Below are 24,328 nucleotides of genomic sequence, written 5' to 3'. Positions count from 1 at the left end.
TCCAATGTTCAGCTGATTGCTGTGAGCAGAGGGAGAGAAGGAGCTGGTGGGCGGAGTCCAGAGAGAGTCAGGTGGAGAAGTGAGGGGAATCTTCAGCTTGGCCTGATGCCAGGCTGAAACGGTGACAGTTTGAACTTAACATCTATAAAAACCTTGGTCTGACTTTAACACTGCAGAGATAATCAGCTCCACTCTGGTATCATTTTGGATGAGTTTGTCATTTTGATAGAAAAACACATTAGAAACAACATTTTCTCTCCTCAACCTGCAGCCAAGAGTCGCAGATGCCAGTGTGAAACCAGAACATAGACTAACTTCCTAGACTGAGTTTACAGGATAAAGAATCGAATGGTTCGTTTACTATTTGTGTCCTAAATATCTCAAAAACTCATATTATTAATATCAAATAAGTCATGTACAAGATAAGTGATGAAAACTCACCGTGTCCAGTGATGTTGACTGAATTAGTGAACTGTCCTGATCCAGACTCACACCAGTACACTGCAGAACTGTTCAGTCCACTAATGTTACATGTGGATCCAGTCATCGTCCCCCAGTCAGAACAGAGGGACAGGTAACTGTCCTCAGGAAACCTCCTCACTCTCCACTCAGTAGAGTTTCCTTCACAGCTCAGAGACACAGAGCCAGAGGTGAAGTGTTGAACTCTGTCAGGACTCACAGTGAGAGACGCTGATGGAGGAAAATCTGAAACACAAAACATGTTGTACACACACATGTTGTGACTTATACAGAGCTAAACAACAACTTCAAAAGATTTCTCATTTTTATTAATATCATAAGTCAACAGGACACCTGGAGATTTCTTCAGCTTTACAAAGTTCATTACTTTGCTGACATAGATTTTACATGTTGGTCACAGACTAATAACTGGAAGATAAAGATGAAAAGAAAGGAACAAAGGAACAAACTGACCTCCAGACCAGACAAACGTTGGTTTGCTGTGTTCAGTGTAAAACACTGGTTCTCCTCTTCCAGCTCTACACACATATCCTGCTGTGTGTGTCTGTCCATGAACCATGTAAGAATCCTCTTCAGTGCCACTGTCACTACCAGGTAGCAGCTCATATCTGTAGAGTCTGTCTGACAGTTTGGGAACAGTCTTATACCAGTAGAACCTCCATCCTGCAGATGGATGTTCAACCTCACACTTCAGAGTTACTGAGGCTCCAGGACTCAGCCAGGATGGAGACACAGTGAGGACAGACTGGGGTTTATCTGTTGGAAACAGGTTTTCTCAGTATCAACACGTTATGTCGACTGTGAAACATTAAATTCAATTTATCTGAACTTGAATAATCTTGTAATAGATATTAGAAACTTTAAGATGGTCTAACTATGGAAAATCTAATTGTTTATTAACAAAACTGAAACATTTGTTCTTGTTGACTTTGTACCTCACTTGTAACTTGTCACTTTAGATTAAATCATCTTCCAAATAAATGAGTGTAAATCTCTATGAATTATTAACATTTTCAGTTTGAATGACATATAACTTGACTTACTGTTGTTCACTGTCAGTTTGATGAAATCACTCCACTCTGTTGTTTTATATTGAGCATTTTTCATTCTGCCTTTACACCTGTAGTTTCCACTGTGGGATGAAGAAGCAGAACTAATACTGAATTCATTTTGATTTGAAGGTTTGATGGAGCTGGTTGTTTTCCATTCATATTCCCACTCAGTGTCTCCTCCCTGAATCTCACATCTGACAGTGATCATCTCTCCATGGTAGATCTCAGACCAGTTGGGATGCAGAGTCACAACCACCCTGTTTGAGTCTGTTACTGTTCAACAATTTACAAGAACAACAAAGATGTTAAATTGTATTCAGACAGATTTCTATTCTACATCGTGAGATTCAAATGTTCTTGTCAAACTCACCCAGTGTGTTAATTCTTACTGACTGGCTGTACTGGGAGTAGTAAACTGGTTCTCCTCTTCCTCCTCTGCACCAGTACTGTCCTTCCTGTGAGACACTGATTTGTCCATTTGACTTGAAAACATCATCATGTCTGATCAGGAGTTCAGAGGATTGATCTCCTCTGTACCAATAATATTTCCAACCAGATGATGGATTCACAGAGCAGCTCAGAGTCACACTGCCCCCTACTGGAATGATTCTGTCATCAGCACCGAGCTGTGGTTTTGGTTTCTCTCCTGTGGAGGTTTGAATAATTACGGATATAAAAATAAAAACAAATGCAACACATCTCATTCAACGATCTCTGTTAATTTTTTCAAGACCAGTCAGTCACCAAACTGATCCAAACCTAAATAAATAACAATCCAACAGGGAAACTTCACTTCCAGCTTCCAAATAGATTCAGATTTAAACCAAGATAGATTCACACATTTCTATTAGTCCCATGATTCACTGGTTTACCTGTAGCCTTTACAGCACATTTTAAAATAAGGGAACACAACAAGTAAGTAAGTAAGAGTTCAATGTGGCGTTATACAGTGAGGGAAAAAATTATTTGAACCCCAGCTTATTTTGTAAGTTTGCCCACTAACAAAGAAATGATCAGTCTATAATTTCAATGGTAGGTGTATTTGAACAGTGAGACACAACAATGACAAAAAAAATCCAGAAAAATGCGTTTCAAAAAGAGTTATAAATTAATTTGCATTTCCACGAAGGAAAGAAGTATTTGATCCCTTCGAAAAACGTGCTTTAGTACTTGGTGGCAAAACCTTTGTTGGCAATCACAGAGGTCAGCCGTTTCTTGTAGTTGGCCACAAGGTTTGCACACATCTCAGGGGGGATTTTGGCCCACTCCTCTTTGCAGATCCTCTCCAATGTTTGGCAACTCGAACCTTCAGCTCCCTCCACAGATTTTCTATGGGATTAAGGTCTGGAGACTGACTAGGCCACTCCATGACCTTAATATGCTTCTTCTTGAGCCAGTGATTTGTTGCCTTAGCCGTGTGTTTTGGATCATTGTCATGCTGGAGTACCCAACCACGACCCTTTTCAATGCCCTGACTGAGGGAAGGAGGTTCTCACCCAACATTTGACGGCACATGGCCCCATCCATCCTCCCTTTGATGCGGTGCAATTGTCCTGTCCCCTTGGCAGAAAAACACCCCCAAAGCATAATGTTTCCACCTCCATATTTGACAGTGGGGATGGTGTTTTTGGAGTCATAGGCAGCCTTCCTCCTCCTCCAAACACAGCGAGTTGAGTTGATGCCAAAGAGCTCGATTTTGGTCTTATCTGACCACAACACTTTCACCCAGTCTTCCTCTGAATCAGTCAGATGTTCAGTGGCAAACTTCAAACGGGCCTGTAGATGGGCTTTCTTGAGCAGGGGGACCTTGCGGGCACAGCAGGATTTCAGTCCTTCACGGTGTAGTGTGTTACCAACTGTTTTTTTGGTGACTATGGTCCCAGCTGCCTTGAGATCATTGACAAGTTCCTCCCGAGTGGTTCATGGCTGATTCCTCACCGTTCTCATTATCATTGAAACTCCACGAGGTGAGATCTTGCATGGAGCTCCAGACCAAGGGAGATTGGCAGTTAATTTATGTTTCTTCCATTTGCGAATAATTGCACCAACTGTTATCACCTTCTCACCCAGCTGCTTGGCGATGGTCTTGTAGCCCATTCCAGCCTTGTGTAGGTCCACAATCTTGTCCCTGACATCCTTGGAAAGCTCTTTGGTCTTGGCCATGGTGAAGAGTTTGGAATCTGGATTGATTGATTGCTTCTGTGGACAGGTCTCTTTTATACAGGTAACGAGCTGAGAGGGCCAATGTCAGCTCGTTACCTGTATAAGATCCACCTGGGAGCTAGAGATCTTGCTGACGGATAGGGGATCAAATACTTATTTCCTTCATGGAAATGCAAATTAATTTATAACTCTTTTTGAAACGCATTTGTCTGGATTTTTTTTGTCATTGTTGTGTCTCACTGTTCAAATAAACCTACCATTGAAATTATAGACTGATCATTTCTTTGTTAGTGGCAAACTTACAAAATCAGCTGGGGTTCAAATAATTTTTTCCCTCACTGTACATTATATACAATGAATACAATGAAAACTACTACAAATTCTCATTGTAAATGTGAAGTATTGTATTTCAGAATATATAAAAATATCAAACTGACCTGATACAGTCAGTGTGATGGTTTTACTCCACTGTGTTGAAGAATAGGAGTCTCTTCTGTTTCTGCCCCTACACATGTAGTTTCCACTGCTGGACTCAAAAACACTGAGAGTCCAGTAATTAACATGTGTCTGATGTGAAGTTGATTGAGGTGTTTTCCATTCATAATCCCACTCAGTGTCTCCACCTCCCTGGATCTCACATCTGACAGTGATCTTCTCTCCACTGAAGATCTGAGACCAGTCAGGTTGTAGAGTCACAGAGACAGAAGTGGAAACTGAGAGACACAAAGAGAAATATTGAATTAACTCAATTAACTTGATTGGTGTAAAATGTCCTGACACATGTGTTGAAATATTAGAAACACAGGAACTGAACTCACCAGTCATCTCAACAGTGACCTCATCACTGTAATCAGTGTAGTAAACTGGTTTTCCTCTTCTTCCTCTGCACCTGTAGATTCCTCCTTGTGAGACTCTGATATCTCTGTTTTCTTCACCATCAACCTGAGCTTCATTAGAGTTTGAGGTTCGTCTGAACCAGTCATATTTCCAACCATCAGAGTCGTCCACAGAGCAGCTCAGTGTCACTCTGCCTCCTACTGGTATGATTGTTGGACCTGCTGTCACTTTGGCTTTGGGTATAGCTGTTTCGATTTAAAATAATAAAATAAACAATATAAATCATGAAATGTGTAGGTTTTAATCTAATTATGAAAACAACTTTCAGGTTCAGTCAGTTTAACTTGTGTGAAATAAATTAAAACAAAATAGAAGATTACAAGATTACAATAAAAAATAATATTTCTCCATGGTAGATCTCAGACCAGTTGGGATTCAGAGTCACAACCACCCTGTTTGAGACTGTTGCTGTTCAACAATTTACGAGAACAACAAAGATGTCAAATTGTATTCAGACAGATTTTTATTCTACATTGTGAGTTTCAAATGTTCTTGTCAAACTCACCCAGTGTGTTAATTCTAACTGACTGGCTGTACTGGGAGTAGTAAACTGGTTCTCCTCTCCCTCCTCTGCACCAGTACTGTCCTTCCTGTGAGACACTGATTTGTCCATTTGACTTGAAAACATCATCTTGTCTGATCAGGAGTTCAGAGGACTGATCTCCTCTGTACCAGTAATATTTCCAACCAGATGATGGATTCACAGAGCAGCTCAGAGTCACACTGCCCCATACTGGGATAATTGTTGTTGTAAGTTTGGCTTTGGGTTTATCTGTTGATAAAATTTGACAAAACATGTACAGACATTTTGAAATGGAAATTGTTTTTTAAAGCCAAGTAATTTAAATTTAAATTTTAGTCATATTAGTTACATTTCCATTCATAGTGACTTATAAGTGAGATACAAGTCATGCAATAGACTCTACTATTGAAATCCTTCCACATATTTTACATTTTTTAAAATTAAAACACTACAATAGTTTTAGATTACAGTGCACCAACATGCACCATGTGTTGAAACTATCAAGTAATTCTGGTCAAAGTTTCTGAGCAAAAAAAAAAAATCTTTACACAGTGAAATTAAAATATATTTAAATAGTTCATAATCAGACAATTAGACAAAACACACTGAAAGAATAGGATCATAAATACTATCAGTTCTGTTGGTAAAACATTGATGACTCACCTGATACAGTTAAAGAGACAATATTACTTTTTTTTATTTGATTTGGGCTCCTGTGGAAACCAAAACAGTGGTATCGACCACTGTAATTTGTAGATAGAGGTTGTAATGTGAAGATTTTATGTGAATTGTACTGAACAAACTCTCGACCATCTTTATTCCATCTGTATTTCCAGTCACTGTCTTTTACTTCCTTCATGTCACATATGAAGGTCACAGACTGTCCAGTAAAAAAACTGGACCAGTTGGGCTCAAGGGTCAAAACAGCATCTAAAACCAACAGAAACAAAAAAATAACTCTTCAAAAGTATGAATATAAAGTATTACAGTACAAACTATTTTACTCAGAGAGAGAAGATCAATCATAATTAATTAAATAAGAAGAAGAGAAGTGAACATTTACCTTGAGCATGTCCAGAAGAGAAGATTGTGTTCAACACTGAAATAAAGACTGAAACTTAGCACATCAAGAGGAAAACACAGCAAACAACTGGACTTTCATTAATGACTAAATGTAACAAATGATCAGTGGTAAAAATCACATCAAACTGTATCTGATGATTTAACACAGTCATCCTCTAAAGATCCTTCCTACAAAACAACCAAGCTGATAACAAGTGTGCTCTGTTCAAAGTGAACAAACCTCTGATCCTCTGTTCTCCTCACTACAACATTTTCTCTCATTTGTTCCATCAATCAGTGATTTACTCACAGAAAAACTGCAGCACACAGAGAAAAGTGTGTCCCATCCTCATATCCAACACTGACTCTGGGAGAAATTCTTCAAACTGCAGCAAATGAAGAGAAACTCTGTGAAAACACAAGTTACAGTACCTCCTGTCCTCATGGACTATGGTTCTGCTTTATTAGTTTCTTTACTGGTACATTTGAGGACTTATATTGACAGTAACCAGTCATATGTGATTTAATCCTTTATGTTGAGCTCATAGACATTTGTTTGAACAAATATTGAGAATATCTGTTTATTTTATGAACAATAAAAATGATATTGAGGCTGAAACCACAGCATAGCAACAATGGAAATAAAAACAGTTTATATGTGAAGTAAATATGAGAAACATAAGTTAAGAACATTATTAGTAGAGTGTTTGGATAACAGAATGGAAAACAGGAGACTTGTACAGTTTTTGTACTAGAAATACAGAAAATGCTGGTTTTTTGGAGTTAACATATATTTTAACAGCAGAGACAGAGATGAGCTACATTTCAAACACAATAACAACTGCTTAAATTACGTCATGGTTAAAACAACTACAACAGTTTTCACTTTGTTGTGTTAAAGTCAGAAACTAACAGGAGCAAACATTTCCCGTTTAATATATTTACTCTTCTAAAGTTCTATGACTAAATAAAACTTTAAATTTATAGTAAAAAAACAGATAAATATTAACTCTATGATTTGTTCTACAATAACTTTTTATACCATATTTATAAAAATAGCACATTTTACAGGTTTGATCTCAGAAACTCAGAAATGTTCATTTATCTGCTACCAACAAAAACATTTTAGTGCATTTGAACATTTCAAAAACCTTCTTTCTGAGAATTTCATTTGAAAAATCATGGACATCCTTAATTTTTATTTTCTAGAAACTGACCCTTCAGCAATAAAACATAAACTGCTCCACGGGTGTGTTCACTGGACTCACCTCAGTAAGAAAATGGCGAACATATTTTACATTTGTATTATTAACTGCAATAGCCTGGTAAAAGAAGTTTTTAAAGTCATTGTTAAAAAAATTGAAAAACCTAAAATATCTTTAGTACTCATTAAGCAAAATGTCGTAATTCAGAATTATATTATAAAAATTGATTATATACAGTGAGGGAAAAAATTATTTGAACCCCAGCTGATTTTGTAAGTTTGCCCACTAACAAAGAAATGATCAGGCTATAATTTCAATGGTAGGTTTATTTGAACAGTGAGACACAACAATGACAAAAAAAATCCAGACAAATGCGTTTCAAAAAGAGTTATAAATTAATTTGCATTTCCATGAAGGAAAGAAGTATTTGATCCCCTATCCGTCAGCAAGATCTCTAGCTCCCAGGTGGATCTTATACAGGTAACGAGCTGACATTGGCAGCCCTCTCAGCTCGTTACCTGTATAAAAGAGACCTGTCCACAGAAGCAATCAATCAATCCAGATTCCAAACTCTTCACCATGGCCAAGACCAAAGAGCTTTCCAAGGATGTCAGGGACAAGATTGTGGACCTACACAAGGCTGGAATGGGCTACAAGACCATCGCCAAGCAGCTGGGTGAGAAGGTGACAACAGTTGGTGCAATTATTCGCAAATGGAAGAAACATAAATTAACTGCCAATCTCCCTTGGTCTGGAGCTCCATGCAAGATCTCACCTCGTGGAGTTTCAATGATAATGAGAACGGTGAGGAATCAGCCAAGAACCACTCGGGAGGAACTTGTCAATGATCTCAAGGCAGCTGGGACCATAGTCACCAAAAAAACAGTTGGTAACACACTACGCCGTGAAGGACTGAAATCCTGCTGTGCCCGCAAGGTCCCCCTGCTCAAGAAAGCCCATCTACAGGCCCGTTTGAAGTTTGCCACTGAACATCTGACTGATTCAGAGGAAGACTGGGTGAAAGTGTTGTGGTCAGATAAGACCAAAATCGAGCTCTTTGGCATCAACTCAACTCGCTGTGTTTGGAGGAGGAGGAAGGCTGCCTATGACTCCAAAAACACCATCCCCACTGTCAAATATGGAGGTGGAAACATTATGCTTTGGGGGTGTTTTTCTGCCAAGGGGACAGGACAATTGCACCGCATCAAAGGGAGGATGGATGGGGCCATGTACCGTCAAATGTTGGGTGAGAACCTCCTTCCCTCAGTCAGGGCATTGAAAAGGGTCGTGGTTGGGTACTCCAGCATGACAATGATCCAAAACACACGGCTAAGGCAACAAATCACTGGCTCAAGAAGAAGCATATTAAGGTCATGGAGTGGCCTAGTCAGTCTCCAGACCTTAATCCCATAGAAAATCTGTGGAGGGAGCTGAAGGTTCGAGTTGCCAAACATTGGAGAGGATCTGCAAAGAGGAGTGGGCCAAAATCCCCCCTGAGATGTGTGCAAACCTTGTGGCCAACTACAAGAAACGGCTGACCTCTGTGATTGCCAACAAAGGTTTTGCCACCAAGTACTAAAGCACGTTTTTCGAAGGGATCAAATACTTCTTTCCTTCGTGGAAATGCAAATTAATTTATAACTCTTTTTGAAACGCATTTTTCTGGATTTTTTTTTGTCATTGTTGTGTCTCACTGTTCAAATACACCTACCATTGAAATTATAGACTGATCATTTCTTTGTTAGTGGGCAAACTTACAAAATAAGCTGGGGTTCAAATAATTTTTTCCCTCACTGTATATATATCTTATATATATCTTATAAATAACATGACACATTTCTCTGGTGGTAAAACACTTTAAACACTTTCAAATGAATAAAATGACATAATTTAAGAGAAGATTTGAAATCTCCTCATAATCTCTCTACAAATACACAAGTTTCTAATCTCATAGTTGACATATCTACATGATGGTAGCTCAGCCTGAATACACTGATTGTGAATATATGTACATGTAGAAAACTAAACAGTCCAGTAGAGTGTTACCACAGTCCTCCAAACTGAGAAACTGGACAAACTCCTGACTCTCTGCTCTTCTTATTAATATTTTCCTTCAATTGTATCATTCAAACAGAGAAAGTCGTGTACTCACCGAATATCTTCAGCATCCAGAGCAAGTATCACATTTAGTACTGACTTTGTCTCTGTGTTTCTGAGAACTCTGTTATCTTTCAATCAGGAGAAAACTGTATCTGAAAAAAGACAACGGTGTAAAAAAGACCTCACATACTGTATGTCTGTATTTAGTTTGACCACAGAAAACGTGTGTGAAAACATGTTCACACTTCCTGCTCAGCAACTACTAATATGAAATGTGTTTGAAAAGAAAAGACACAGAGAATGGTAAGAACTAAATAAAACAAATATTGTGTGTTTGTTTGTGCATGTTATACTGCGTAGTGTTCACTGCCATCAACCCCTTCATATTTCCTGCACAGTGAAAACGATGAATGTGATGTCTGTGTATGTCTGAATACTGTGTTTATACATAAATCTTATGTGTGAATGTGTTAATGTGTTCAGAAGAAGGTTAAAGAACTGGTAATAAACAGACATTTGAATGTGAATACAGCAGATGTAGAAGACTGAAGAAACCACATATAGTTGCTGACTAGAGGAATCTAATTATTATTATTTTCATTGTTATTATTATTATTATTATTGTACTGATTTATTTTCTTATTAATTATGAATTTGTTAATTTATTTTACATCTTATTTTGTGTTAGAATATAAAACAAAGAGGTTTGAGAAGATTTGGATTTTATTAACAAAGTATTTCTTGTGGAAAAACTGTGTTTATTTGTGCAATTTATTCTTTATATGTTGAATGTTTGTGGATCCACCGTGCCTGAATTACGAAGTGTGTCATGATTATCTCTGTCTGCATGTACAGAACATCCTGTATGTGGTTACTAATCTCCAAAGTGAATGTGCATTGGTCTTTTTAAAAGGAAAATAGAAATCAAAGATAAAGAAAGCTGTTTCAATAGTTTTATTTTAGATCCACTTTTTCAATGCCCATCCTCCCTTCTTCAGAATCAAAATCATCATTTATTCAATCGTTCAAGTCATACATACAGAGCACGAGGTCCTACATCAACAGAGATTAAGTTAGGTTATGTTGAAACTTTCACTATTAATCAAGCAGCTTCCGCAGTCTGAGGTTCGTTGTATAGAGACACAAATTTATCCTCCAGTTTCAAACCACCCACCAACCTGGTGGATGTGTGAATTGGACCTGATAGATTGTGTCTGAGGCATCCACCCCTGCACATGCAAAGCTTCCCTAACACCTCTTCTCAAGCCACTTGTCTTCTCTGTCCAATAGGTCAGGACACTTCAAAAAAAGACTTCAAAAGGACAGATTGTTCCAGTTCAAAAGATCTACAGTTTGGCTCTGGGAGGATTTGGGTTATGATTTAAAACCCAGAAATGTAGATAGAGTGCATACAGGTGAATATATTCATATTTACAAAATTAGTGAATTCCAACAAGTTAACCAGTCCATAAGTGTGGGCAAGAGTCCATGTAGGGCGCAAAGACTGTAAAAGCCTCCAGAGGAAGTGCTGGAAATCGCACAGTACAGAGCAGGTGTTTTTGAAAATGGCCTGAGATATCTACAGCTGCAGCAGCTCCAAACTTTCTTACTCCACGCACTAATAATGAAGCGCCGCCATATTTAAACAGCCGGATGTCCTGAGAAAACCTGCAGCAAACTCCACAAGAAACTTCGTGAGACCGGAGACTTAAAATGGGCTGATGTGAGAAAATGGAAAAGAGAAGAGAGGACAGACTAAAAACGGCTGGTTTACACCCGCCACTCTTTAGTCCATGCACATCCATTCTTAGCTACAGGATTCTAGGTAGGGTATGTGGGTCTATTGCATGGGCACGACTGAGGGCCTCAGTGTAGGCATCAGACAGGCCTTTAAACACAGCTTGGACAACCGAAATTATTGGGTTACCCAATACTGAATATTGCAGTCGGCGTGGTGGTTGATGCTGACTAGTACAGCGTCTGAGGGCTGCCTCAGTCTCTACTGAATCAGGAGGTATGACGACAAGACGAGAATTTGCATCACCTACTGATGACTCAGATTGGTCAGGCTCTGGATCTCCAGCCTCAGGCTCCACAGAAAAATCAGCATCAGGTAAGTTCTCAGACACATTGGTGAGTATTTCTCCATCCACAGACAGTTCCACAGCTTTAGGTAAGTAAGCTCCAGGGTTTTCTTCGATTTCAAGCCCTTCCAAAGTTTCCTTTGGCTCGTCACCAGATGTGGATGTATCTCTTCCCTCGGGCCTCAAGCAAGTGATGGTCATGTGGTATCACAGGTGCAGAAGCTGTTACTGGAACAGGTGGCAATCGATCGCAGTCGGTGCCACTTGGAGATGATGGGACGAACTCCATGGTATCACTGGACTCAGGTAATGGTTCAGGGCGACTGGATCCTTCCACAGTGAATGTGACTGGTGGCTGGACAGATCTTTCTAACAAGGCTGTATCAGCAGGCTGTGTGTCTTTGTTCTAACAGCAGGAGCAGCTATAAGGTGGTCTTCAACAAGATCAGCTGGGAGGAAACCACCTTCCATCAAGAGAAGACCGACGGTTCCTGACATATTCTGAGTGGGAGACTGATGGACTGGTAAGCCAAAAGCTAAGTCACACTATGGGGCTTTCATGTCTTGTTCAAGGATACCTCAGCAAGTAGCCAAGAGGAACTGGGAATTGAACCAATCACTCTGGGGTTTGAAGGTGACTGTTTTACCACCTGAGCTACTGCCACCCAAATGGTTTTGAGACTGACTGTTAAGGACTCAACCAGGGTGATGTTAGAGTGTGGAGGGTCTGTTTAGAGATTTGCACTCACCAAGCAGCTCTGGCAGATGGCGTCCACGATATCAGAATGTCTCATGAAGCTCAAAGTACAGTAGTATTGGAACAGAAACAGGAACCAGCTGATAAGATGAGTAGTGAATTGTTTTAATTGGACATAACTTGTATCAGAGAGAACCTCACCTGGATAAATGAAGGGAACTGAACACTCTTTTCCACCTTCATTGTAATTTTATGATTTCTTAATTTGTAAAATTTATTTTGAAAAGACTTAGACAGTATTTTCCATCTACAGTCCACCTCCAGGTGTAAGCAGCTGCTTCCACATCTACCTGGTTACTGATGACATCATGTGATCTCATCATGTGATTGGCTGTTCTGTGATTGGCTTCTCTGTGATTGGCTGTTCTGTGATTGGCTGCTCAGGTGGACTTTGTTTCACTTCTTTTCAGCTTCTTTCAGTTTCTCTTCACAGTCACAGAGATCTGCTGCTGATGAAGATGAAGGTGTCAGAGCTGGTCTTCGTCCTCTCCTGTGTCCTCTGTGTCTCTGCTGATGGTAAGAATTTAAACTCACACAGTCACATTTCAATAGTTTGTATGGTTTCACTGAGACTCGGTACTTACCAGTAGACGGCATGTCAGCACATTAACTTCTGTTTTCAGTTCTCCATGACGACTTCGCCATCAACGGCTGCTCAGACACTGACGGAGAGGTGATGTACGGACTGGACGATGAGGAGACGTGGTACGCAGACTTCATCAACAGCGGAGGAGTGGAGCCTCAGCCCAGTTTCATAGATCATATCGGCCACTCAGAAGGAATGTTTGAACAAGCTCTGGATGGTCAGAGAGTCTGCAAGAGGAACCTGGGACTGAGGCGTGAAGCCATGGCGGAGATCCCACTGGAGAACGGTGATGAGAAATTTATTTGAATACTTTCAAACCTTCTAATTATATAAAACAAACACATGAATCCAACACATGGAAACAAACTATATAACTTGTGACGTCTGAACTAAGGAAATGAGGCAGAGAAGTTTTATAACAGCTGTAAAAATTAAATCCACACTTAGAGAACCTACATTAACATGACCACAGCTACAAATCGCCTGGGGGTGGGGGTCATAGTTCACCAGTGTCACTATAATCTAACTTTCTGTTGTACCTGAGAAGTTCCAAACATCAAAGCCATGCTCAGTGTCATTTTAAAAACAAGTTACCTATGAAGATTATTAAGACAATGACGAAGTGACCGGTTGATTGGTGAGATCCTGGACCTGTTTCTGTCCAGATCCTCCTTCCAGTCTGCTCATCTACACCAGGGACCATGTGGGACTCGGAGAGAAGAACACCCTGATCTGTTACGTAACTGGTTTCTATCCTGCTCCTGTCAAAGTCTCCTGGACCAAGAACGGACGGAACACGACTGAAGGAACAAGCATCAACGTTCCCCACCCCAGCAGAGACGGTTCCTTCACCCAGATCTCCAGACTCCAGTTCATCCCCGAGCAGGGAGACATGTACAGCTGTTCAGTGGAACATCCAGCCCTGAACCAACCACTGACCAGGATCTGGGGTGAGAAACTTTATTTAAAGAGACAAAAACTACAACTGATCAGTTCTGTAACCAGTTTCTGTGTTTCCTGTGTCCAGAGGTGGAGGAGCAGCAGCCCAGTGTTGGACCTGCAGTGTTTTGTGGACTGGGTCTGACTGTTGGTCTGCTCGGTGTGGCAGCTGGAACCTTCTTCCTCGTCAAAGGAAACGAGTGCAGCTGTTGATGCAGATGATGATATACCTGATGGGACGGACCCTCGAGGTAGCAGCTGGACTCACAGCTGGTTCCTACATGACTCCAGACTTGACTCTGACTCAGAAACAATGACTCTTGAACAGATTGTTGAAGCACTGAACATTCCTGGTGTGGTTTTTACAACCTTCTGAAAATGCATCAGTAACATCCAGAGCCTTCAGTACCTCAGGGTAAAACTCCTCCAGTCCTGGTGCTGAGGAGTTTCTTCACTACCTCTCAGACCTCTACAAAGATCCAGTATAAGTGAAGCATCCTCCAAGTTTTCAGACTCTACCTCCTCCTCAGAGAACACATTAGTCTGGTTTATTCCTCTTCCTGAAGGAAATCCTCAGTCAATGTCAGTGTTCTCCTCTGCTGGACAGCTTGGACCAAGTTCTGGTCCCGGAGTTGTCTGATGGTTTACCAGAACCTGCTCCAGGCCACCTGAACTCCTGTCGGTACCTACCTGCTGTTTAACTTCACTACACGTCATCATGGTGCTTCTGTCATTTCCTAAACTGAAAGCTGTGAAGTGTTGATACATTACTGAATATAAGCAGGTTGAACTGAACCTTTCTACACATTATCCTTGAACACGGCGACTTTCAGACAGTTTCACTCTGAGCAAACACATTTATTAAATAACTGTAGCTGTAACACAGCAGCAGGATGGAAACACAGAGAAAGGATTCAGTTTCCACAGCAGCAGGAACGTCATTAGTACCTAAAATCCTCTGGACCTGTAGTTCACACTGCTGAGCAAAGCAAAGAGGAAACCACTGTTTCTACACTTGAAGAAGTTCAAACATTATTTCCTCTGAACAGTCAGTGTTGTTTTATCTTTTTGTTGCAGCGTCAGAACTATAAGCTGCAGGGAGTTTTTTGGTTTCAATGCAGTAATGTTTGCAGTACTGTTACTACGACAGCCATGAACTTAGAGAATCAGCCAAGGAAAAAAAAGACAAAGACAGTCTAATGACGACAACAGTATTTGTACTCAGCCTATTAGTAACTGTACAGTTGTATCAGTAATGTGATAATAAACAGTTTGACTACAGATCTGTGATATTCAGGATGTTTATTCCTGTGTTTTAGAACTTTTTACTCCTCAGATTCATTTCAAATGCAGCATCACCAATATTACCAATAAATCAATCAATAAAACAAAGTCAAATAAAACCACGTGTTTTTTACTGGAAGTATCAGTTTGTACTGTTTTAATATTTCTCTTCAGGTTCACAGATCTGAACACAGTGAGACATATGAACCTGCTGTAAACCGTCATTAGTGAACACAGTGGAAACAGAGACTTCAGACTTTACTGAAGAGACATTAGAAGAGACCACAGACTGAACATGTGTTGGTTTATATTTACAGTAGATGAACAGAGAGCAAACTCTGATATTCAGATTTAATTTGGATGTTTCTGTTTATCTGCTCCAGTTCTGTTTGTGTTCATATTCGAGCTGGTAAAATGTTGTTGTAACAGTATTTAGGTCAAACATTTGAATTAAAACTACAGTCGACACTTTAAACTTCAAAGTTGTGGTTTTGTTGTTAGAGTTAAATATAATCAATTATTTAATGACTAAAACTGACTTAGTGACTCCTTCTAACATTAGGAACATTAGCTGCTGGTTTACTGAATCAGAATGACGTTACTCGGTCACACAGAGCTAACGTGACTGTGTTGTACACGGTTTTGTTACTGCAGTTTATTTTTATGGTGCTGTCTGTAGAAAACGAGACGTGGAAACTCAGCAGGACTTTACTGGTTAAATCAAGGAAAGTGAAAGTGAAACAACGACCACAACACAGATGTGGAAGTTCAGAACACATGACTGGACGTTCTGTTAGTCAGGAGGACAAACTGGAACAAACACAGTGACGAGAAGCAAATATATAAAGGGGCGGGCGAGAACCAGAGTCCAAGAGGGGATCAAGGTAAGACACAAAATAGACAGGGTCCTGGAAACCTGAGTGGATGGTTCAGGTTTTCATGCTGGCCGGTGACCAAGCTGATGGGAAACAGGTGAAGGGGGGTTGGACTGGAAGGACAGGTGTGTTGTACCAGGAAGTAAATATTTATAACAGGACATGATGTTTTATCACAATTATGACCCAAAGCCTCCAGATTTTTTAAGTGTGGATAAAACCTTTACGTATACGTAGAGCAGGTTTTCTGTTTGATCCTCGACTCCACATGTCCATGTGTCTCTAGACAAGACCTGAACCCCCGAACTGTAGCACGCTGAATGTTCATCAGACTGTAAGACTGCACTGGTTCCCTGTTGGAGGATAATGAATGTGTTGTTATGATGGTATTCAAACAGTGTGTACATTTTTCTGCAGTTACTTGTACAGTACTGATCAGCTTTACATTATCTATACATTATCTGCCTGGTAACAGGTGATGCTGTCCTGTTGGTCATGTGATCCTCTGGTCTCTGGTTTTTAGAGCAGCTCTCAGTCCAACTGTGTCAATGTTTGTGAAGAGAACAGAGGAACATGGCTTCATCCTTTCTTAACTTTTCCCTCCTCTTCATCACTGTCTACACAGCAGGTAGGACCGATAAACTGATCACTGGTCAATACACTGATCACTGATCGATAGAATTCAATTAAACTTTATTTGTATAGAGCCAAATCACAACAGAAGTCATCTTAAGGCAACAGTGTAACAGTGTTTAAGGTTTAACATCTTACAAAAAATAACTGTATGCAGAATTATATAGAAATCCCAACAACCTCACTCAGCAGCACCAGGAGACAGTAGAGAGGAAAAACTCCCTTTATGTACAGAAACCTCCAGCAGAAACAGACGCATAGTGGGCGGCCATCTGCCTCAATCGGTTGGGGGGAGTGGAAAGAGAAGAGAGAAAAGAACAGCATACTACAAAAAACTGCAACAAGCACAAGCAGCAAAAACACTGGACAGGTTGGTAGGACCAGTAACTGGACTCTGGAGATGTACGGCTCCAAGGAGGAGGAAACCTGCAGAGGAGAACAGAGAGAGACGGAGACAGAGAGGAGGAAACAACTACAGGAGGGAGAAGACATGCAATTGTAGAATTTGAATGAATAGGGGAGAAAAGAGAGAGGAGCTCAGTGTATCAGTAGAGGTCCCCCAGCAGACTAACCTATATCAGCATAACTAAGAGATGGTTCAGAGTCACCTGATCCATCTCTAACTATAAGCTTTATAAAAAAGAAAAGTTTTAAGTCTAGTCTTAAATGTAGGGAGGGTGTCTGCCTCCAGAACCTGAACTGGGAGCTGGTTCCACAAGAGCCTTTGATAGCTAAAGGCTCTGCCTCCCATTCTACATTTGGAAACTCTAGGAACCTCAAGTAAACCTGCAGTCTGAGGACGGTCTGCTGGGAAAATATGGAACTTCGAGGTCTTCAAGATAAGATGGAGCTCGATTATTAAGTCATTTATATGTGAGGAGAAAAATTTTAAATTCCATTGTGGATTTTACAGGGAGCCAATAGAGAGAAGCTACTGTAGGAGAAATATGATCTCTCTTGCTAATTCCAGGCAGAACTCTGGCTGCAGCATTTTGGATTAACTGGAGGATTTTTAAGGAGTTATTGTGACATCAGTAATGAATTACAATAGTCCAGTCTGGAAATAACAAGGGAGTTCTAGAGATTTCTTTTATTTATGAAGTAAAGGAGATAAGATAATTCAACATTTCTTACAGTGTTACTTGAGACCAATGCTAAGTAATCTGGGGTAAGAACGTCATTAGACATAGTGTCTCTGAGATTTTTAGGCCCAAACAAAAAAACCTCTGTCTTGTCTGAATTTAGTAGAAGGAAATTGGAGGACATCCAGGCAACTTTAGTGTGCATCGAATATTCATCATTAACATGTACAAACTGGAATCTATCTGATAAATATAACTTAAACCAGCCTAGTGCTGTTCCTTTGATCCCAATGACATGTTCCAGTCTGTGTAATAAAATCTTGTGATCTATAGTGTCGAATGCAGCACTAAGATCTAACAAAACGAGTATAGAGAGTAGTCCATTGTCTGATGCTAATAGTTAAACATCTACTGTAGTGAATCTTATTCTTAGGTGAATTTAAGATTGGTTCAATTCAACACTGTATGTCAGAATAAGATGTGATTAAAACAAAGAGTGGGTTTATTTAGATTTTGGGTAAAACCAATGGAGTCTAACAGTGAACTGATCCAGTTCGGATCAGAGAGGCTAAGAGTGAGGATCTTAAATGAATTAAACACTGATCACTACAGTGATCAATACACAGTTTCAGTGTGACTCTATCACCACCATTTAGAGCGGAGGTGTTAACACCAGGTGTGCAGCTGTTTACCCAGGTAAACTCAGGTTCTGTGGTTCCGGTACTTCAGGTGGGTTTCGGTGTTACACAGTCGCCCGCTGTGAGTTCAACTCCACGGATCTGAGGGACAGCGAGTTCATCTACTCTGATTTCTACAACAAGTTGGAGATCATCAGGTTCAGCAGCAGCGTGGGGAAGTTTAATGGATACACCGAGTACGGTGTCCATCAGGCTCAGGTGTGGAACCGAGGTCCAGAGCTGAAGGATGCAAAGAGCAGGAAGGAGGCGTACTGTGCCAACAACATCGACATAGACTACGAATCAGTTCTGACCAAGTCAGGTGAGTTTGTGTGTGAAACCTCATCAACACACATGTTGTTCTGTTAAGTTGCCAGCTGTTCAATGAAGAACAAAAAACAATAATAATCTGAAAAACTATATTTTACTGTATTGTTTCCTCCAGAATACTAGTAGTACTACTGTAAAAATACAGAAAATAGCTTATGAGAACTATTCAAACATCTCTAAAATGATCCATGTTTGCAAACAGCAACACAGGCGTCATCAATAAATCTGGATAAAGACTGATTGTTGATCGGAGAGTTTTACTCACGAGGTTCATAAGTACTTTCAGCTGAAAACAGACGTTTTTCTGTTGTCTGACAGTTAATTCAGTAAAGTTTAGGGTCTTTGGTCTTTTTCTACTGTGTTAAAATGATGATGAGGATGAAGATCAGGTGAATTTTAGTTTCATTAAGTGTCTTATTGAGACAAACCTTAATATTAGGTAATGTATTAGGAAATCTAGTTAAATGACAAATTCATTATAAGATCAGTGGGAGGAGTTGAGGTATTTTTGTGTTTTTATTACAAACATGTGTATTATTACTGTGTCTCTACTTGCATACAGTAACTCCCCCACCACAGGAGATGTGCACTGGTCAGGATTTAGCTTGGTTTGATTTATCCACTGATCCTTTTTCCTCTAGTTGTTCTCTCTTTCAGTGCAACTGAAGGGAACAGAAGAAAAACATCTTCATTACATTACGTAGGTTCTGACAAAGACAAACCTGAGGATGAATTGATTTATTTATAACATGTGTTCCAGTGAAGCCTTCTGTCAGACTCCACTCTCCGACGCCCCCTGCTGGAAACCAACCTCAGATGTTGGTCTGCAGCGTCTACGACTTCTACCCCAAACACATCAGAGTGAGCTGGATCAGAGACGGACAGGAAGTCCAACCTGGAGTCAGTTCCACTGAGGAGATGGCAGATGGTGACTGGTACTACCAGATCCACTCTCACCTGGAGTACACACCCAGGTGAGTCCAGGTCCAGGAGCCTGGATTCTGTCTCACTCGCACTGGTTTTCCTCTGCTCCAGTTACTGTCAGTTCAGACCCTGGATACTCTGTCCTGTCCAGATCCTGACCCAGCCTCCCCTCGGACTCACCTGCAGCATATCAGCTCATTACTACTCAACTTTCCAGCATCACCTTTTCTGTCTCACCTGTTTGTTGCTTCAAACCTACCTTACATTTAAATTTAGTGATTTTTCAGATTTACAACTTACAAGTGTGGAACAAGGTACAAAGGCAGAGTAAGTGTGAGGAGGTCTTACCTAAGGACCCCTACTGGAGGTGGAGCACAGCTGGGATTCAAAACCATGTTGTTCCTCAGTCCACCTGTTTGTCCACATCCATCCAACATCCATCTGAGAGTGTTGCATCTTCACTGAAGCCTGACAGTGTTCTACACACGGTTTTATAAATAAGGTCCAGGTCCAGTCTGGTCCAGTTAGACCAGAACACTAACAGAACCAGTGATGTGTTGGTTTGTGTTGAACCAGGTCTGGAGAGAAGATCTCCTGTGTGGTGGAACACATCAGCCTGAAAGAACCTCTGGTTACTGACTGGGGTAAATACTTGTCTGTCTCCACACCTGTCTATCTCTCTGTGCTTCTGACCTGTCTCTCTCTCTCTGTCTCTGACCTCTGTCTCTCTGTCTGTCCTCAGACCCGTCCATGCCTGAGTCAGAAAGAAACCAGATCGCAGTAGGAGCCTTAGGACTGATCCTGGGTCTGATCTTATCTCTGGCTGGATTCATCTACTACAGGAGGAAGGTCAAAGGTCAGAGCAGGACACACAGTCTGAAACCAGTTTACACACAGTCTGAATCCGGTTCCCACACGGTCTGAAACCAGTTCACACACAGTCTGAAACCAATTTAAACACAAACTGAAACCTTTTTGTATATGTGCTGCTTTTGGTCACTGTCTAACTTTCAGATTTTTAAACTGGTTTCAGTCCAGTCTCACTTGAGTACCAGTCCAGGTTTATCAGTCTGTTGTTCTCTCACCACTTCTTCTGAAACCAGTTTTCTGTTTTACTAAAATAACACTTACTGTGCATTGATGTGATGTTCATATTGGTTCCAGAACACTTTGGACCAGTTCAGTCCAGTTTTAGTAACAATGTTGACCCCTGTCCTTGTTGTGGACCATTTTGGACCATCCATTCCATGTCTAGTTTTTCAAACCAGGATATATTCTCATTCCCACTAACAGCTTGTGTCAGACCAGTTCTAATAATGTGGTATCTGTATTTGCTGCTAACCCCGTCCTTGTCTCTTTACAGCAGGACATAATCTGATCCCCACTAATTGAGACCTGATCCTGGACCTGCAGCTGCAGCTGCAACTGTTCATTAGATAGAAGAAAAAACAGCTACTGCTTCAGTTTCCTTCTCAACAGTCAATCAGTGCTGTCACCTACTGGACTCAGCTGGTCTGAACCTAAACCAGGATTCTGATTTAGTTCCTCACCAGGTCTCTGCAGTAACTCAGAAACGGTTTTACTACATTTCTACTACAAATGTGAAACAAGCTAAAATACTTTCCATGCCACATTCATTAATCTAGCAGTTCTACTTGATGTTTTGTCATGTTCATGGATTTTAATTTCAGATCTCATCTTGGGTATTTACGTAGTCATTAGTGACAGGGATATTAGACCCTAAGTGTGGCTTGTTGCGCCATCAGTGTTTTTTCTTTTTCAGGTTGAGTTTGTGTGCTTTGGTTTGACTTACTGCTCATTGCTTCATCAAACACATAATAATGACAGATTAATAGACACTTTAACAATCACTACCACCATCTCTCATATATTTCTTTATTAGAATAATAAACACCAGGAAACATAACCACAAAAGCTACTGTTATATATAATAACTAAAACAAGGACCAAACATCTTTCTGAAATAAGAGTATTTGGTCACATTTCAGCTCCTGCTCCTCTACACTTCACACTACTACACAGTCTCATAAAAACACAAAGATACTGAATCACCAAAGTGAGACAGAAGACGATAGAACAAAAACAACTCTCTGCGTGAAGAGATCAAAACAGAAACACTACTGACAGAGTGCACGTTTTTTTGATGCATCAAAGCATTAAATAATATTTTGTTAAAACAGAAAAGTCCATCCTGGTCAAAACAATATTCACACAGTATTTGTTAATAATTTTTCAAAACAACAGAAGAAAAACTTATCGAGCATGTTCACATAAAAAATTGAATACAACTTAAAGACAGTAGATAAACAGTGCAATTGTACAAAATGCAGTTGTTGGATGTTTAAACAGCACAAATGTACAAATGTAACAGTGAATAAAAACAAAACTGCAAATCTGATCAAACGTATGTATTTTTTGTTCTGATGTTGTCATCAGTTGTTTGTTGACACAGCTCTTTTTATTAATCTGGAGAGAAAACAGAATTTAAAGAAATGTAGAGTATTTGAAGATTAAAACTGATTTCTATTGATTTACCTCCACTTCTAACCAACTTCATTATCTGTCACATAAATCATTACAGAAAAACTCAAATATAAACATCATATACTATTGAATTATTAACAAGAGATGATCCTGGTTTGACTTCAGAATAAACATTTTCACTTTCTGCTGAAGAGCAAGTGGATGTAAACTTGTTTTTCTTCTTCTTTCACTTTAACTTGTGGGAGTGAAATATATCACATTATTTATAAAAAACACACAAAGTTTTACGTCATAGAAGAATATCGGCTTGATTTAATCAACCTTCAGCTAAAGGTTCCCTGAAAGCTTCTACTTAAGCCTCCATCAGTTTCAACTCTCTAGACATTCATCCTTCCTCATCTTTATCTTTGTCTTCATCTTTGTCTTTTATCGTGTTAGGGCTTTAATTATGGTTTAGTATCTTAAATAAAATAAAATGTATATACTGTACCATTTTCAGTGCCTTTACAGCCTTTGATGGATTCATAAACAGAAGTATCACCTACAAAAGGAAAAAGAAAGCTTGAAACATTTTAATCCCATCATATGAATTTTATAGATTTCTACACCAGAAAACCTGAAATTCAAATGTTAGACTCTGAGTTAATATTAACTCAAAAAAATTAATCAGGATTTAAACTCACTATGGAGAAGAGAGGCATATGTGTTGGGTTGTGTTTCATCCTGGTTGGTCAAGTGACCTGTAGCAGAGCTCTGATTGGTTCTCTGAGACCTGGTGGACCCCAACACATGAGAAATAGATTAGACTGAATGAGGAACATGTAATGTACTGTTGTTCTGTTCACAGTGAGAGAGGAGAGAGTTGTACCAACCTGATGAAGCAGGAACCTGTGAAAACACATTTGATATTATTTTATATTCTACTACATTTTATACAACATGTAAAATGATTCCATTGTTGTTACAGTAAATATATCAGAATATAATTCTCTGATCAACAGTTTTGACTGTCATCAAATATAAGAAGTAAAACATTTCACCTTTTGACTTTCTGCAGCAACAAAGCAGCAGCAAAAGCAGAAAAATCAGTAAAATGCCACAAACCAACCCAACGACCAGTGACACAGGAAATGAAGAGTTTTCAGTCGTAGACGTCACTGTAATAAATAACAAGTATTATTTCTGTGCAATCAGAGTGTTTTACAACAACAGAAAGTCAAAGTCACATCAAGTCTTAGTTTCAAATACAAGACTTTCATCCAGGACAAAGACGATAAATGAAAAGACATTTAGCAACAGCCTACAATGTATTTCAACTCACTCACTGCTACATGTACATGAATATTTAGACATAGAACAGAGTAAATCACCATAAAATACAACTCTAAACTTAGTTCAATATGAATTTCTACAAAGTAACTGTTTAATATTTGTGTTTTTCTGTTTCATTATGAACACCTTAATGTATAAAACCATTTCTACTACAAGAGACATATGGGTGTTAAAGCTGGAGGACTTGTTGTATTGTAAACACTAATAATGTTAAATCAACTGAAACTAATCCAACTTCTGATTCAGTGATGACTTTTCTACCTCACACTGTAAAACAGTTCAGAAGTTATTTCAATCATACTCACATTTTACTGCCATCTAGTGCAATTTCTACAGACAGTTCAATGCCCACATAAACATCACTTTACAAACACCTCTCCATGTGAGCTGGTTCTGCTGAAGATGACATTAGAGCCAGATGCAGATGCTGATTGTCGTCTCTGTGCACTGGCTGTTTTGTCACCATTTAAAATGTACAAATTGATTTACCGCAATCAGCACCGTTGGGCCAGTGAACTCAGTGTGCTGGTACATGTGTGGTGGTGCATGGAGCAGTGTTCAAAAATGCAGATGTTTATAATATTACACTACCTTACTAAATGTATAAAACATCAAACAGCAGGAAAAATTAGGCAAATATTGACATCTTGGGCTTTCTATAATGTTTTACCTAATTTATAAATTACTTTGGATAAAAGCATCTGCAAAATAAATACATGTAAATGTACACTTTAATGTAAGTATTTCCATTTTCAGTTTGAATGACATATAACTTGACTTACTGTTGTTCACTGTCAGTTTGATGAAATCACTCCACTCTGTTGTTTTATGTTGAGCA

General features: G+C 39.6%; 3 protein-coding genes and 2 long non-coding RNA genes across 6 annotated transcripts in view; 2 read left to right on the top strand and 3 right to left on the bottom strand.

The window, feature by feature from the left end:
• Window positions 1-1,261: 1,261 nt before the first annotated feature.
• The window catches only part of LOC117153014 (basement membrane-specific heparan sulfate proteoglycan core protein-like), a 328,715-nt gene continuing 305,648 nt past the window's right edge, over window positions 1,262-24,328 (bottom strand). Inside the window, exons 33-36 of the mRNA XM_033326552.1 lie at window positions 4,133-4,408; window positions 1,903-2,175; window positions 1,524-1,805; window positions 1,262-1,278 (exon numbers count right to left, since the gene is read on the bottom strand). Of these exons, the coding sequence (XP_033182443.1) occupies window positions 1,262-1,278; window positions 1,524-1,805; window positions 1,903-2,175; window positions 4,133-4,408 (848 nt within the window). The remainder of the gene's footprint in view (window positions 1,279-1,523; window positions 1,806-1,902; window positions 2,176-4,132; window positions 4,409-24,328) is intronic.
• On the bottom strand, window positions 5,243-6,270 carry LOC117153022. The gene is made up of 3 exons (XR_004463421.1): window positions 6,179-6,270; window positions 5,779-6,045; window positions 5,243-5,364 (listed from the first exon to the last, which is right to left on the bottom strand). It is a non-coding gene; the product is annotated as an uncharacterized LOC117153022 (long non-coding RNA).
• LOC113157415 (mamu class II histocompatibility antigen, DR alpha chain-like) lies at window positions 12,730-15,245 on the top strand. Its single transcript, XM_026352910.2, has 4 exons — window positions 12,730-12,839; window positions 12,947-13,195; window positions 13,575-13,859; window positions 13,937-15,245. The coding sequence occupies exons 1-4, from the start codon at window positions 12,776-12,778 to the stop codon at window positions 14,059-14,061; spliced, it is 723 nt and encodes a 240-aa protein (XP_026208695.1). The 5' UTR covers window positions 12,730-12,775; the 3' UTR covers window positions 14,062-15,245.
• On the top strand, window positions 16,566-22,072 carry LOC113157405 (H-2 class II histocompatibility antigen, E-S beta chain-like). Of its 2 annotated transcripts, none has more exons than XM_026352900.2 (6): window positions 16,566-16,635; window positions 18,452-18,721; window positions 19,490-19,703; window positions 20,230-20,297; window positions 20,396-20,509; window positions 21,020-22,072. In XM_026352900.2, the coding sequence occupies exons 1-6, from the start codon at window positions 16,581-16,583 to the stop codon at window positions 21,043-21,045; spliced, it is 747 nt and encodes a 248-aa protein (XP_026208685.1). In that variant the 5' UTR covers window positions 16,566-16,580; the 3' UTR covers window positions 21,046-22,072. The 2 variants fall into 2 exon arrangements, with proteins under 2 accessions (XP_026208685.1, XP_026208684.1); XM_026352899.2 differs by having other exon boundaries at window positions 21,017-22,072.
• On the bottom strand, window positions 22,851-23,408 carry LOC113157435. The gene is made up of 3 exons (XR_003298479.1): window positions 23,199-23,408; window positions 23,031-23,046; window positions 22,851-22,930 (listed from the first exon to the last, which is right to left on the bottom strand). It is a non-coding gene; the product is annotated as an uncharacterized LOC113157435 (long non-coding RNA).

This window comes from Anabas testudineus, chromosome 18 (genome assembly GCF_900324465.2).
Source record: "Anabas testudineus chromosome 18, fAnaTes1.2, whole genome shotgun sequence".
Classification (NCBI taxonomy): domain Eukaryota; kingdom Metazoa; phylum Chordata; class Actinopteri; order Anabantiformes; family Anabantidae; genus Anabas; species Anabas testudineus.
Note: the sequence above shows the minus strand (reverse complement) of the source record. Positions and strands in the feature narration are given on the sequence as shown.